At 45.3% G+C, this 15,150-nt stretch overlaps 1 protein-coding gene across 1 annotated transcript in view; it reads left to right on the forward strand.

The window, feature by feature from the left end:
* The window catches only part of LOC104873758 (conserved oligomeric Golgi complex subunit 1), a 23,731-nt gene extending 9,450 nt beyond the window's left edge, over positions 1 to 14,281 (forward strand). Inside the window, exons 2-16 of the mRNA XM_019210019.1 lie at positions 5 to 231; positions 504 to 656; positions 2,023 to 2,273; positions 2,411 to 2,592; positions 2,734 to 2,904; positions 5,292 to 5,448; positions 5,952 to 6,162; positions 6,498 to 7,292; positions 8,560 to 8,706; positions 9,153 to 9,314; positions 10,142 to 10,266; positions 12,114 to 12,222; positions 12,614 to 12,723; positions 12,801 to 12,879; positions 14,096 to 14,281. Coding sequence (XP_019065564.1) covers positions 5 to 231; positions 504 to 656; positions 2,023 to 2,273; positions 2,411 to 2,592; positions 2,734 to 2,904; positions 5,292 to 5,448; positions 5,952 to 6,162; positions 6,498 to 7,292; positions 8,560 to 8,706; positions 9,153 to 9,314; positions 10,142 to 10,266; positions 12,114 to 12,222; positions 12,614 to 12,723; positions 12,801 to 12,879; positions 14,096 to 14,233 — 3,017 coding nt within the window. The 3' untranslated portion in view covers positions 14,234 to 14,281. The remainder of the gene's footprint in view (positions 1 to 4; positions 232 to 503; positions 657 to 2,022; positions 2,274 to 2,410; positions 2,593 to 2,733; positions 2,905 to 5,291; positions 5,449 to 5,951; positions 6,163 to 6,497; positions 7,293 to 8,559; positions 8,707 to 9,152; positions 9,315 to 10,141; positions 10,267 to 12,113; positions 12,223 to 12,613; positions 12,724 to 12,800; positions 12,880 to 14,095) is intronic.
* The last annotated feature ends 869 nt before the right edge of the window (positions 14,282 to 15,150 follow it).

Genomic DNA, 15,150 nt, shown 5'->3' on the forward strand with positions numbered 1-15,150 from the left:
CGAGAGAGCGGCGCCGACCGGCCTTCCTCCGGCTGCTGGTCCCTTCGCGACGTCGTCCACACTGTCTTCTGGAGCCGTCCCCGACATCCGGCTCCAATCCGCTCACCACAGCTGGGCTCCCTGTTAGTGCAGAAAACGCCCGAGGACCGGAGTTCCGCCCTTTCCCGAATTTCACACCTCCTGACGTTTTCCGTGGAAGATTTCTCCCTTATGTTCACACCTTCCCCTCAAGTCATTCATTCCTCATCACAGCCATCCCCACCTGTGGGAATTGGGGATTGCTGGGGGGAGCACCAGGCTGCAGGCCCTGACCTTTAAGTACCGAACATCGTGGTAGGGAGCTAGGGCTCTTCCAATTCGGGTCACCCTGTCTCCTTTCCAAAAACACTAATGATAAGGCCAGACTAGGAAGGATGGGGGAATAAATACAGAGCAGCTTCTGGCCTCCCTGAAGAATGTTGACCTAGGGATGAGCAGAGTGAAGGGCATAGAGATGAAACAAGTATAGGAAGTATTTGTGCTTAACCTTGACAACTTACTGTGACCCAGAAGAGGAAATTGCAAAAGTACCTCTAGCTCCCACGTGGGACCTTCTTGTGCTACCTGAGCTGCAGAAAATACAGGTCAATGAGTGCGGTAACACAGTAGAACTACAGGTAGAAGAAATTTTTGAAATTAGTGACCTCATCCATCCATTAAGTGTACATTAAGTATTTGTCTTCTTGAAGGTGGCTAAAGTTTGCTGTGACTAAACTATATTTCAGGCTTTTTAAAAGACCTGATTTTAGATGTGTATCTATTTTCATAATTACTATATCCGATTCTTTGTCAAGTCCCTTCAAATTTGAATACCTTCTCTATTCAATTTATAGACAAACAGAAGTCCCCAAATTCCTTCTCTGATTCAGGATACTGATGCAGTCTAGTCAAGGTTGTATTTTTTTTCCCATACCAGGAATCAAACTCAGGACTTTGAGTTTGGGAGGCAGACATGGCACCATTGAGCTAAATCCCTGGCCCTAGTCAAGGTTATAAATCCAAGAAAATTTGACAGGAAATAGAAGTAATTTAGAATAACAAATATTTTTAGGATAAAAGATTAATTCCCAAAATAATTGTTTCCACTTGTCGTAAGAGTTATAAGGGTCTTAAAAACAGATTTGAAATATAGCTGTCTTAGTTGATTTATGTTGCTGTAACAAAATATGTGAGACTGGATAATTCATAAAGAACAAAAATTCATTTTGTCATAATCTTGGCGTTTGGGATGTCCAAGATCAAGGCAGTGGCATTTATTATGCGTTAAGGGCCTTCCTGCTATGTTATTGGTGGTGGAAAGGGGGACCATAACAGGGTCCAAGCTCATTCCCTGCAGCTCTTTTACCAGCAATAATCCCTTTATGAGGGGATGCTTGAGAGGGTAGACTAAGATGAGGAGAAGCCTCAAGACTCAAGGAGATGACAATTTATAGAGTTGATGAAAAATTAAGTAAGCCCATGGTGCCCTCCAAAAAACAGGCCAAAAGTAGTAAGGTCAGTCATCCAGAAAAGAAACAGTTCTTACAGAGCAGTGTCTACAGGGGTCGCTATTATCAAGACACCAAGAGGATCAGAACATTAAGTGGATAACTAACTGATGGGCATATAGATGTGGTGCACATCTGTCATCCCAGCCTTCTGGGAGGCTGAAGTATGAGGATAGCAAGATCAAGCATAACGTGAGAGATAACAAGACATTGTCTCAAAATAAAAAAGGATTTGGGGATGCATCGTGGTGTAACAGACTGGGGGTCAGTTCACAGTACTACAAAAAAAAAAAAAAAAAAAAAAAAAAAAACAGAATCACCAGATGGTGAGATGATGAAGGGATTTACATCAGACCTTGACACTTTGTTGAGTGGCATTGGGCCCAGCTTAATGAAAGTTTTAAATACTGCAATTTAAAGCCTGACTCACCCTTGATCCCCCCTAAACACTGACCTTGCTCTTGTTTGCTCTTTCTTTGTTGTGCCCTTCCCACAGCCACAGCCACAGCCACCGTCCCAGGAGAAGTTCTACAGCATGGCTGCTCAGATCAAGCTCCTATTAGAAATTCCTGAGAAGATCTGGAGCTCCATGGAAGCTTCTCAGTATCTCCATGCTGCACAGCTCTACCTGCTCTGCTGCCACCTCCACAGCCTGCTTCAGCTAGATTCTTCTAGTTCCCAATACAGTCCAATCCTCTCCCGATTTCCTATACTCATCCGGCAGGTGGCAGCAGCCAGCCACTTCCGGTAAGTAGATTCCTCAGAAAAATTTCTGGTGGCCAGGCTTTACCACTGCAGTGTTATGATCTGTCTTCTTGATATACCCAGGCTCTTTGCCCAAGATGTTAAAAATTCCCTGTTGACATTTACCATCCTTTTTCAAGGTCAACCATTCTGCATGAAAGCAAGATGCTGCTCAAATTACCAACTGTGTCTGACCAAGCTGTAGCAGAGGCCCTCTGCTCCATAATGCTCTTAGAGGAGAGTTCCCCCCGCCAAGCCCTCACAGACTTCCTGATGGCCAGAAAAGCAACTATTCAGACACTTCTCAACCAGCCCAACCATGGTGGGTGTGGCCTCTTTCCAAAAGTTGCTCCTTAAGTATAGGATGGAACAGGGTGAGCAGAGGGAAACAGGAGCATCCAGAGGGCTCTGTCTTTAACTTTACTAATGGAAATCGTTTAAAGAGGTTGATTTCTTCTCACAGGTTCTGGTATCAAGGCCCAGTTTTGCTCATTAGTGGAACTGCTGGCCACCACTTTGAACCAAGCACACGCCCTTTTCTACACTTTACCAGAAGGGCTGCTGCCAGATCCAGCTCTGCCATGTGGCCTGCTCTTCTCTACCCTGGAGACCATCACAGGCCACCATCCAACTGGTGAGCTCTTAACCAACATTTTCCTGGCTCATCTGACAGATCCTTACCTAGTGTCTACCATGCGCCAGATACTCTGCCAGGCTCCAAGAAAACTGGAGAAATACTTCTAGTGGTAGAGGCAGATATTGAACTCACGAATATGCAAACAGCTATTTAATGTCACTATTAGGCATTGCTATAAATGCAGAGTACAAGTTGTCATGGGAATGTGCCAGGATCAGAGAAGACTTTCTGAGTGAAGGCTAATTAGACTGAAACCTAAAGGTACGATACAATTTAGTAAGATGAAGGAGGCAAGGAAGAGTTCCAAGGAAAAGGAAGAGGGTGTGCACAGCTGCGAGGCAAGGAAGGTGGTAGGGAATTGGAGGAAGTGAAGAAGGCCAGTGAGGGTGAGGCTTCTTGGGTGAGGTTGAGGACAGCAAGAGAGGAAACAAGATGTGGCCAGGAACCAGTTATAGCCAGGCCTTGTAGGGAGTTTTGTCTACCCAAGGAACAATGGATACCTTTCTGGAACCTTCGTAGCTTGATATAATTCCTTTATGTTCCCACATATCTGCTCCTACATTTGGATACCATTTATCTCAACTGTAATTAGATAAATGCAACTGACTCATATAGTGATGGAATCTCATAGGGTAGAGGGATGCTGAGAGCTTAGGAGGCCGTCATGGTGATCCAGGGGTCAGATGCTGGGTCACAAGGAAGTCATAAAATGGAGCTTACTGGACAATTCCAGTGTCTGTCAAGGACTGGGTTTGATGATGGGTCAGCTGCTTAGGTTGTAGGAATGGAGGTGTCCAAGTTAACTAGAAAAGGAGCTGGTATGAAGGGCCTGGTGATGGGTTCATGCATGTGGAAATGTTGCAGTGGAGGCTTAGACCTTAGAATGGTACTGGGGGTGGGCAGGTGACTGTGGGCTCAGAACAGCAAGTGAGACGTCTGGTCCAAGATATATCCGCAGGGCATCTGCATATGGCACTTACTTGAAGTATACAGACGTTATTTTATGATACCAGTAAGAAAAAAATGACGATGGACAGTTCCTTGGGACTCCAGGAATCTAAGGTCACATGGAGCTGTCTGCACATACAGTGGAGATAGATACCAAGACCAAAGACAAACAAGTGAATGTGGTTATGATCAAGTGGCCATTTCCAGGGAGATTGCATATCACGTGATCTCATCTTTGAGTAACCTTAACTTTCAGCTCAGGCACAATTTCCTTCTGTTTTGGTTTCTCCCCAGTGCTTACATTTGATACTTTATCCCTTTCACAGAGGATGAGTATGGGCTCTAGTGCATGGGCAAACAGAATTATGGGGGACTTCAGAAGGGCCCTCAGTTTTAAACTCACAGGCCCTTGCACATAGAGTACAGGGAATGTCATCTCTCAGAGCTGCACTGTATAGGCTGGGATGGATGGGAAATCCAGATATGGTGAGGAAAGGGAAGTAATGCACTTCACTTTTTTCAGTTCTTAAGTTTTGTTAAAGTGTCAAGGATTGCCAGGTGGCCCTCACCTATAGACCCAGCAGTACCAGAAGCTGAGACAAGGTGATGATGCCCATGGTTAAAGGCCACACTGGACAACTGAGCAAGATCACAGCTTAAAGAAAAAAATTTTTAAGGAGTACACAACACTCACTTCTTTCTTCTTCTTTTTTTTTGAGACAGGGTCTCACTATGTAGTTGAGACTGACCTGGAACTCACTATGTAGCTCAGGGTGGTCTCGAACTCATAACGATCCTCTCGCCTTAGCCTCCTGAGTGCTGGGATTACAGGCGTACACCACCACACCCAGCTCATTTCTTTCTTCTACTCTTTTTACCTGCATTCCTTCATCCAGGGGATGGGTAGAACTGCAGGAACTCTGATCCTGGATGAGGAAAGGCCTGGATATAGGCTATACTTTCTTTTTCCCCCTACCAAAGGGGTCCACTTTGACCAATCCAGAAAAAACTGGACTTTTGGAAATTCCTCTGAGATTCATTTTTAATATGCTATTCCAGGTACAGTCTACGATGCCTCTCACTTGGATTTTTCTCTAGGGAAGAGCATCAGTGTCCTGCAAGGGGATAACGATCCTCCTGCCTTAGCCTCCTGAGTGCTGGGATTACAGGCGTACACCACCACACCCAGCTCATTTCTTTCTTCTACTCTTTTTACCTGCATTCCTTCATCCAGGGGATGGGTAGAACTGCAGGAACTCTGATCCTGGATGAGGAAAGGCCTGGATATAGGCTATACTTTCTTTTTCCCCCTACCAAAGGGGTCCACTTTGACCAATCCAGAAAAAACTGGACTTTTGGAAATTCCTCTGAGATTCATTTTTAATATGCTATTCCAGGTACAGTCTACGATGCCTCTCACTTGGATTTTTCTCTAGGGAAGAGCATCAGTGTCCTGCAAGGGGAGATGAAGCTGGACAGCTGGTTCAGACACCTGCCATCATCTGTCATCGAGTTCCAGCCGGTGCTCCGAACCCTGGCACATCCTATCAGCCAGGAATACCTGAGAGACACACTGCAGAAATGGATCGCTATGTAAGTAGCCAAGAGCATTTCTTAGGTGGCTTGGCCCTCGTACAGCTAGGATGTGGCCATCAGGGTCAGGATCAATGTATTGACATTTGAAACCATTCCATGGAGCTCTAATTCCCTTGTATCTTCCAGGAAGCAAGAGTTGAGAGGGCTAGAGACTCTATTCCTGAGCCAGTCAGAAACACTGACATCTAAGTTCTCTGAATACACATGTATTTATATGGGGTTTTTGAGCTGGATGTAATGGATATACCTGGGAGGCTGAGGCTGGTGGATTCAGGTTTGATCCCAATCTGAGCAACTTAGAGACAGAGCTTGACCTTATCACAAATAAATAAAATTGTAAAAGGGCTTGAGTTGTACATTACTGCAAAGGCCCTAGGTTCAATCTGCAGGCCCACCTGCCTCCTTCAAAAAAAGGTTTTGAAACAGGGTACTGTCATTTCTCTTAATAACCGTATGAAAACCACAAATGTGTGAGACTCATGGAAAATGATGTTGTGCAGGTGTAATGAAGACATTAAGAATGGGATCACCAACCTACTCCTGTACGTGAGGAGCATGAAAGGGCTCGCAGGGATCCGGGACGCCATGTGGGAGCTACTTACCCATGAGTCTGCCAGTTACAGCTGGGAGGCGGTGTGTCGGCGGCTCCTGGAGAAGCGACTCCTGTTCTGGGAGGACATGATGCAGCAGCTGTTCCTGGACCGCTTACAGGTGAGGTGGATCACTGGGGGCCCCCATTTCACCGCCATCCCAGTATGATCTCGTGTCTGCCCTGAGAGCCTCCTGTCACTTCCTGGGCGCAGTCTGTCCCTGCTCACTCATACTAAGAGAATCCAGACCTGAAAATCATACCAGGCCTCACCCAGGTGGCCAGGAACAAGCCCATGTCCATCAGTGATGGTCTCTTTGGTTCTCGGCCACAGAGGTAAGTTTCCTGAATGTCGTGGAGGACATTATGAATGCCGAGGTGACTTGTCATCTGGTACTCTTGTTTTGAGATTTCATGAAAGAACAGGGATTAGAATTCTTCTCTCATTCTCTTTCAGACTCTGACAAAGGAAGGCTTTGAATCCATCTCCCGCAGCTCCAAAGAGCTCCTGGTCTCAGCTCTGCAGGAACTTGAAAGCACCACCGGCAGTTCCACATGCAGTAAGCACATCCACTTCGAGCAGAACATGTCTCTGTTCCTCTGGTCTGAGAGCCCCACCGACCTGCCTCCTGATGCCGCCTGGGTCAGCATGGCAAACCGACCCCGTTTAGCCAGTGGTGGCCTCTCCATGAGAGCCCAGGCTATTAGTCCTTGCGTGCAGAATTTCTGTACTGCCTTGGATTCCAAACTGAAGGTCAAACTGGACGACCTCCTGGCCTACCTCCCCTCTGATGATGCTCCCCTGCCCAAGGATATCACCCCCATTCAGCAGGCCAGGAACTCTGCCTTTGTCCGATATGCAGATGCGGGGACTGTGCAGGACATGCTGCGGACTCACTCCGTGGCGTGCATCAAGTATATCACGGACTGCATCCAGGCACAGCTGCAGAGCATCGAGGGAGCTGTGCAAGGCCAGGAGGATGTGCTCCGCAGCCCCAAGCTGCACACAGTCCTTTTCATGGCCAGACTCTGCCAGTCCCTGGGAGAACTGTGCCCTCACCTGAAGCAGTGCATCGTGGGAAGGTCTAGGAGTGCTGAGAAACCAGCAAGGGAGGTGAAGGTTCTGAAAAAGCAGGGAAAGGGGAAAGCTCAGGATGTCCTTCCTGTGCAGGCCCCGTGGCAGGAGGTTAAAGAATTACTTCTCCAGCAGAGTGTGATGGGCTACCGGGTCTGGAGCTCAGCGGTTGTGAAAGTGAGTGACAGGAACTTCTTAGGATCCCTTGTTTGCCTCACTATCTTTCTCTGGTTTTGCCAACCTCAGTAAATTCCTTAAGTCATAAGAGAATAACAGCTGTTTTCATGGTTGTGTGCAGCTTATCTCTGCAAGATGGCTCAAGTACAAACTTTTCCTACTTGTTTTGTTTGTTTTTGGTTTTATGTTTCCTACTTGTTTTTAACTTAGATTTTATAGACAGAAAAATCTTCCTTCCATCAGGTGGAGATGAAAAATTCTTCTGCAAGGTGTGGTAATGCTCAACTATGATCCTAGCAATTTGAGTGGCTGAGGCAGGAGGATCACATGTTTAAGCCCAGCCTGGGCAACTTAGTGACATGTCAAGACTATCTCAAAGAAACAAAACAATAATTTTAAAAAATGGGCAGATACGGCTCAGCCCGGGGTTAAATCCCAGTAACGTAACACACGCACACACGCACGCACGCACGCACACGCACAAAAAAAAAAAAAAACACTTTCTGCATGGACAGAAGTCTATATAGTCTGCATTTCAATGTAAATATCTTAATCCATGCATTCCCTTCTGGTCTCATATTGAGATAGATAATTTGGAATAAACAGCTCCTGATCTCACGAACTCGAAGAATGAAATTGTGAGCAAGAGAAATTAGGCGAATATCTATTGGAAATAAGAGAAATAGCTCCTACAGCCAAAATGCTTAGGTGGATTTTTTGTTTTTGGTTGGTGTTTTTGTTTTTGGTCCTATTTTTATGTGAATAAACAGAATGTGGGGGGAGCTTGTTTCACAGAAAACGAGTTTAAAGAAATGGGTTGGGTTATTTTGCATGTCTGATGTTTTTGAAATCCAGTCCAGAGGTAAAGAAAAGGTCCTTGTCTCCATATTTTTATTTTAATCCTTCATCTATGTGTATGTGTGTGTCTGTGTTATATTTTTAAGCTTACCCTAGCTGTTTGAATTACCTCTTAACTGGGTGTATTTACTTTTTTTTTTTTTGGACCTGATTTTATCTTACCTGCTCTGGCTGCCTACTTATAAGATAAATAAAACTATTCCAGTGTGAGGTGATGTTCACATTAGCGCACACAGCATCTACATTCCCCTTACCGGTAGTAGTAATTGGCCAAAAGGAGAGTGGTGGTGGCCCCTTGACACCCCACATACAACCTCAGCAGCTTAATCTGGTCTGAAGAATGTTTTGGTTAAACAAATTCTACCGTCTGAAGGAAGGGCTTACATGGATATTTGCTTTTTATCACCAGGTTCTGATTCGTGGATTCACACAGTCATTACTTTTAGATGATGCTGGCTCAGTCCTAGCCACAGCCACCAACTGGGAGGAACTAGAAATTCAGGAGGAGACGGAATCCGGGAGCAGTGTCACATCCAAGATCCGACTGCCTTCCCAGGTGAGCACATACCACTGAATCAGGGACCTGAGCTGAAGAAGGGAAAGGGAAGCGAAACACTTAGAAAATCATTCAACATGCAGCTTCTGAGGAGTAGCTGCAAAGAATGTGTACAGCATGACTGGGAGGCACAGTGGATGCGGGACCTCCTAAGTCAAAGACTGCTTTAGAAGTTGGCTTAGATGCTTTGCTTGGTAGCATGGGCTCTCTGCTAATGAGAGAAGCACTTACCCTGAAGTGCAGACAGTGGCATGACAGTCCCAGCCACCTGTTGGGCCCCAGAGTATGGCAAGGAGGACTCCTCAGGGGCTGTGTATCTGGAAGATGCTCGAGTGGGGAGCTCAAGGTCCTGGCATGCTTGCCTCATGCGGATAAACGGGCCCACCTTTGCTACCCGTCATTTCATGGGTGTGAGTTGGCAACGAGAAATTCCTCTGTTCTTTTAGCCATCCTGGTGCGTACAGTCCTTCCTGTTTAGCTTATGCCAGGAGATAAATCGGGTTGGAGGCCACGCCCTGCCAAAGGTGACACTGCAGGAGATGCTGAAAAGCTGCATGGTTCAAGTAGTCACTGCCTATGAGAAACTTTCAGCAGAAAAGCAGGTGAAGGTGGGTGTACGAATGTTTTCCCTTTAGTAACAGATAAAGGTTTATCCTTTTCTTGGGTGCTGGCATTTCACATCAAAGGTCCAGGGTGTGAAGGGTCACCCAGCCCAGGCTTCAGGTCCTGTAGATATGTTCTTTTATATTTGAGGTGGCTTGCAGCTCTGTGGGCTCACACCCATTCTCCTGGACCTGACGGGTCTTCCTGGAGAAGGCGGTTCAGGACAAGGAAGCCAGGTGCCAGCTTTCCTAGGGCAAGAAGTCCTGGCTTACAGTCCTGGCAGAGCTACCTGCTCACTGCAGACTCTGGGCAAATCATTAACCTTCCATTTCCTCGGGATCAAATGTGCCCAGTAGATAAAGCCTTCAGCTGGCTCCCTCCCAGCTAACATGGAGACCTCCCCACTCAACCCCACAGGGGTGCCCGAGGAGCGCAGGTGCCAGGCACTGCTGTGGTACATGGAAATCCTTGAGAGGAGTCTTTGTCTCCCGGCCTCCGCTTCCCATTCCATTAGAAACATTAGAAAGGCAAGACCAGTCCCGATTTGGCGACTGACTCAGTGAACTCTGCTCTGCTAGGGTTCCTCACATACCCCTCCTTCGTGCAGACGCCCTGGTTATAGAAATGCCATCTGCAGCACTGAAGCCTTTGTGTTTGTTTTAAAGGCTGGGTCTCTTCCCTGCTGTTAGGTTTTTAGCTTTAAGACCCAGTTTCTAGTGTACACTGTAGTTAAGATTAAACCTGATTGGGAAACAAGCTGTCCCAATCAGAACACACAGTAGGTCACTGGGCCGTGTAACGAGCCATCTCTCCTCGGGTTGGGGTCTCACAGAAAGAAGGCACCTTCCCACTGACCCAGAATTGGGCTCTGCAGCTCCTCTACGACCTGCGCTATCTCAGCATGGTTCTCACTATCAAGGAGGAGATGAAGAGTGGCCACAGCAAGCCAGACTCCAGGTATTGAATCTCTTCTGGGCTCTCCCTCCATGGTCCCCTCCTGGTGCAGACAGACACTCCCTGCTCATGAGGGCTCTTCTCATGGCTTTTCAACATTAATAAGATGGGTAATCAGTAAGAATTCAGAACTTCCTTCAAATTTTGCAGTTAGCACTTTTCATAGGCTGGTGATATGCATTAGGATTCTCTTAAAATGCTGGTCACGGGCAGGAGGCCATAGCTCCACGGCAGCCCTGCCGCCATGAGGGAAAATCCCTTACCCTCTACAGCAGATGCAGGTGCTGGGCTGTTACTGGTTCACTGTACTTTGGATTTACAGTGGTTTGTTTGGACACGACCCCATCATAAGCCAAGGAGCATCTGTACTCCCTTTTTCTGGGTTGCCCCCAAAGAGAAAAGCCAACTTCTTCCTTCACATTCAGTGGATTTTTCCTAAATTGTGAAGGTTCATACCATATTTCTTTGAAAATAAGATTAGGTTTTATATTAATTTTTGCTCCAAAAGACCCAGTGGGGCTTATTTTCTACAGGATATCTTATTTTTTTATTTACAACAATCTACATTTATTCGTGTAAAAAAAAATCTAATTCATTCAAATACAGTCATGCGATCTTCTGGAATATCAGCATAACTCTCCAAAGCCCAAATTTCAGTCTGAATTTCTGTTTTTTTAAGTCAGAGGTGGGTTGAGACAGGGTCTCACTTTGCCATTCAGGCTGTCCCTGAACTCACTTTGTGGCCTAGACTGGCCTTGAACTCATGGCAATCTTCCTGCCTCAACAATTTGAATTTCTTACAACTCCATTTCCTCCATTGGCTTTAATCTCTCATGTCCAGCAATAGAGCTGTCCTTAAATAAAGCACTTCTTGTGGTTGTAGCCTGCTAATAGTGCCCTGACAGCACGGCTGTCAGTGATTTTATCCCATGAACTCTTCACCCAAGTCAAGACCTCTTGCAGGTGAGGCTTCACAAACATCCCATTAAATCAAGTGTTAATTGAAGAATTAGGAGACAGGTATGGCAATGAAAATAGTGACAGGAATGATGGCGCACACAAAAATGGTAATAAATTGCAGGCAGCAAAATTCAGAAAACATTTCTTCATTTCACACAAGTGTAATCATTATCTCCATTAAAACCCAAGACGAATTACAAAGCTGCATATTAGACACAACCACGTCTGTTCATTATCCAGTGTGCACCTTATTCATGCCTTGTGTTCATACTCCAGTGGATCATTTGGCAGTAAGTCTGGATGGAGTTCATCTTCTCACATAGGTGTTTACCTCTTGCTCAAAAGTGCCCGCTTGGTTATTTACAAATACTTGACTATAATTTGTATTATCATTTAAGTATTGATGTTAGTAGTATTCTTTGTACTTAATTATATAGTAATGTTATTTTATAATTGGATTGAGCCATTATATGTTGCATTAGATATTATAAATATGTCCGTGTGGCTAATGATCTTCACTGGGGCTTATTATTGGGGGTAGGGCTTATATTAGGAGCATCCTGAAAAATCATGCTAGGACTTCTTTTCCAGTTAGATCTTATTTTTGGGGAAATATGATATTACCAGCAAGTGAAATAGAGGTCACCTGTTGGGTACATTTCATGGTTAAGCAAAGTAAGCAGAACCTCATTCCTCTGGCGGTCAGTCTTATAACTACTGGGTATAATTTGAGATCTTAGTGCTTCCCCACTACAAACAGAACATAGAGAAAGCATAGACTTGACTGAAGATATCAAATCGACTTCCAGGATTTCTATAGCTAGAAAATACTATAAAACTATTTTTTCATTCTTAAACTTGGAAAATCACAATGCTAATCCTTTTCTCAGAATTGAGAAAGTGACTGACTACTTGGAAGCACTAATCGACCCCTTTGACCTGGATGTATTCACGCCATACCTCAACAGCAACCTTAATCGCCTGGTGCAGCGGACTTCTGTAAGTCGGTGAAGTCTTTCAGGCTCACATCACACAGTAAACCCGCTCAGCACTTACACTCCAGGATGCAGTGCTGGCAGAGGGTGAGGCACAGGTAGCTGAGTGGAGTTGCAAAGGCTGAAAGAGGAAAAGATAAAATCCCCCACACTGGGGTGGCTGTGAGCTGACCTCTTAGATTATAGTAAGGATTAAGAAAGTTTCACAGAAACCTCAACAAGAGAAAGAACATGGCCGTGAGATTCTCACCCACGGCAGTGACAGAAAGTAATCTTGAAGTATTATCACACTCAAAAGGACAGTTAGAAATCAAGAAGTGACGTTCCCTTTCAGAGAGGTGTTTGGCCCAGACAGTAACCTCGTGCGTTTCACTCTGCTCGCTCTTGTATGTCAGGTTCTGTTTGGACTGGTTACTGGCACAGTGAACCAGTTCACCCCCCGCAGCAGCACATTCAACTCCCAGGAAGCCCATAACATCCTGCCGCTGGCTTCGAGTCAGATCAGGTGAGTCAGATCCTAAGATTCACTGGGCCCGGAGGCTGCCCCTTTGCACCACTGAAATTCTTCCTCTCCTCCCGGAGGTTCGGGCTGCTTCCCCTGAGCATGACGAGCACGCGGAAGGCCAAGTCTACCAGCAGAAGCACTGAAACAAAAGCCCAGGTTAGTGCCCAGGAAGAGGTTCTTCCCTGCCCGTCCCGTCCCACACCACCCACTCGACTCCCTGTGAAATAACTGACAAAGAACCGGAGGACAAAATGCACTAATGCTGCTTTTAATGGCGGCGCAATAGAGAAATACAAGGTTTTCCTAGAGCTTGAACCAACAGAAGATTTAACATACACATAATGACACTACCAGATAGCCGTATAATAGAAACGTATCCCACGCTGCAAGGCTGTAGACGGTGTGCAAACAGGATGAAGATGGTTTCTTGCATTAAGTAGAGTAAGAGGGATAACTGCCAACCCAGCATTGTGAGTGTACTAATTTGGAGAAAATCCTTTTGTCCTGGTGATGGTTTCACCTTCCATATCTTTTAGTTGAGAAGGAAATAAATGAGTTTGCTTCCTCTCTCTTTACCTTTTCCTGTTAATGCACATTTTTGTTTTAGTAGGATGCCATTGATTAAGCCTGAAGAGTCGTCCTGGGTATTTCTGCATTGTGCTATGTACAGGGGTGTTTGAGAGCTCAGCTTGTCTTATGCCATTCAGTAGTTGTTTCTTTTATTGTTAAACAAAATATTAGCAACAAACACGTCCTTTCTATATTCCCTGCCATCAAACTCACTGAGATCCAAAGTTCTTGGGCCAGGTATTTAGCTCAGTGGCACCGTGCCTGTCACAAGCACAAGGTCCTGAGTTTGATCCCTGGTACCCGCCCCCCCCAAAAAAAGCTCCAAAGTTCAAAGTTCTTCTCAAACATCTGGTTTTAAATTGGGAAGACAAAAATTAATTAATTGGGAAGACAGTTTATTAAAAGATAGCTTTTTCCAAACCCTGCGCTTCAAAGCATGGCTTGTGCTGTAAATATTCCCCTGTAACACTAGTTTCCATATTCTAATACTGGCCTTTAAATTCTATCCCTATTAGGGACAGACCGTGGAAAGGAGGTGGTAAGGTTACTTTTTTTCTAGAACAGTTTTTGTTCTGAAGTTTGGAGTTCTGTCAGATAACAGAACCCCATGCTGTTCCCCACATCCTTTTCAACCCTGAAAAACAGCAGTCCTCTTACTAGAGCCATCTAAGCATCTCAGCTCTGCTGTGTGCAGTGTGGCTTCCAGGTGGAGAGGCGTGGACTGCAGTGCAGAGGGAGCGAAAAGGGAGTAGGCAGAGGCTTCAGGTGGACTCTAAAGCACTTCCTCTACATCCAATGGCAGGTTGGCCCCCCGGCACTCTCCAGAGCAGGTGACCCGATGCAGCCTGGCTCCCTCTTCAGACAGCTCATCAGTGAGGAAGATGAAACATCCTCATCTTCGTTATTCAAACTCGGCTGGCTCTCAAGTATGACAAAATAACACAGGAGCATGCCTGTCTCCTTAAATAAATACTCCTTTATTTCTGTGGAAGGTGCCTCTGCTCATCTGTTTCTCAGACATACCATTACACAGTCAGTGACAGAACGTGGTCCCCTATGCCTTTTAAACTAAACTAACCTTCATCCAGTAGTTTCATTGTGTTTGTTACTTTGGACATCAGTTCAGCTAGCTTATGCTTTATCAGCATTCATTTATGCCTTACCTATTGACACTGCATATCTTAGTTACTTTTCTTTGCTGGGACAGAATACCTGGCAGCGTTAAAGGAGGAAAAGTTTATTTTGACTCACAGTTTGTGGAGGTTTCAGGCAATAGTCGACTGGCTCCAAGGCAAGATGGTATGGCAGAGTGGCATTGCAGAGGAGAAAAAGTTCATGGCAGGCAGAAGCAGCAACAAGAGACAGGGTACATACTAGCCTTCTTTCTGTCCTTTATATTTTTATCTATCTATTTTTTTTGTCGTTTATATTTACCCTTAATCCTAGCATTGCACCATGAATCAAGCCCAGCCTCATAATTTTGATCCCAGCATAACATACCCTAGATCCAGCCACCTCCAAAGAATCCCACCTACGACTTCATGAAGTCTTGGGGGGGACATCTAGACATAAACCATAACATTCTGCCCCTGGCCTCCCAAAGACTTCTGTACATTCCTTTATGTGAAAGGCATTTAGTCCATCTCCAAGAGTTGCCAAAGTCCTAACAATTTCAGCATTGCTGAAAAGCCCAAGTCCAAAGTCTCCTCTGAGTTTTAAGGTAAACTCTTAGCTGCAAGCTCTGTACAAATGAAAAAAACTTAAACACTTCCAACATGCAATGGCACAAGATAGACTTTTCTATTCTCTATTACAAAAAGATAGCAAGGAATGAAAACAAAGCAAGTCCAAAATCCA

This window comes from Fukomys damarensis, unplaced genomic scaffold, assembly GCF_012274545.1.
Source record: "Fukomys damarensis isolate Sample0158 unplaced genomic scaffold, DMR_v1.0_HiC HiC_scaffold_23, whole genome shotgun sequence".
NCBI classification, from domain to species: domain Eukaryota; kingdom Metazoa; phylum Chordata; class Mammalia; order Rodentia; family Bathyergidae; genus Fukomys; species Fukomys damarensis.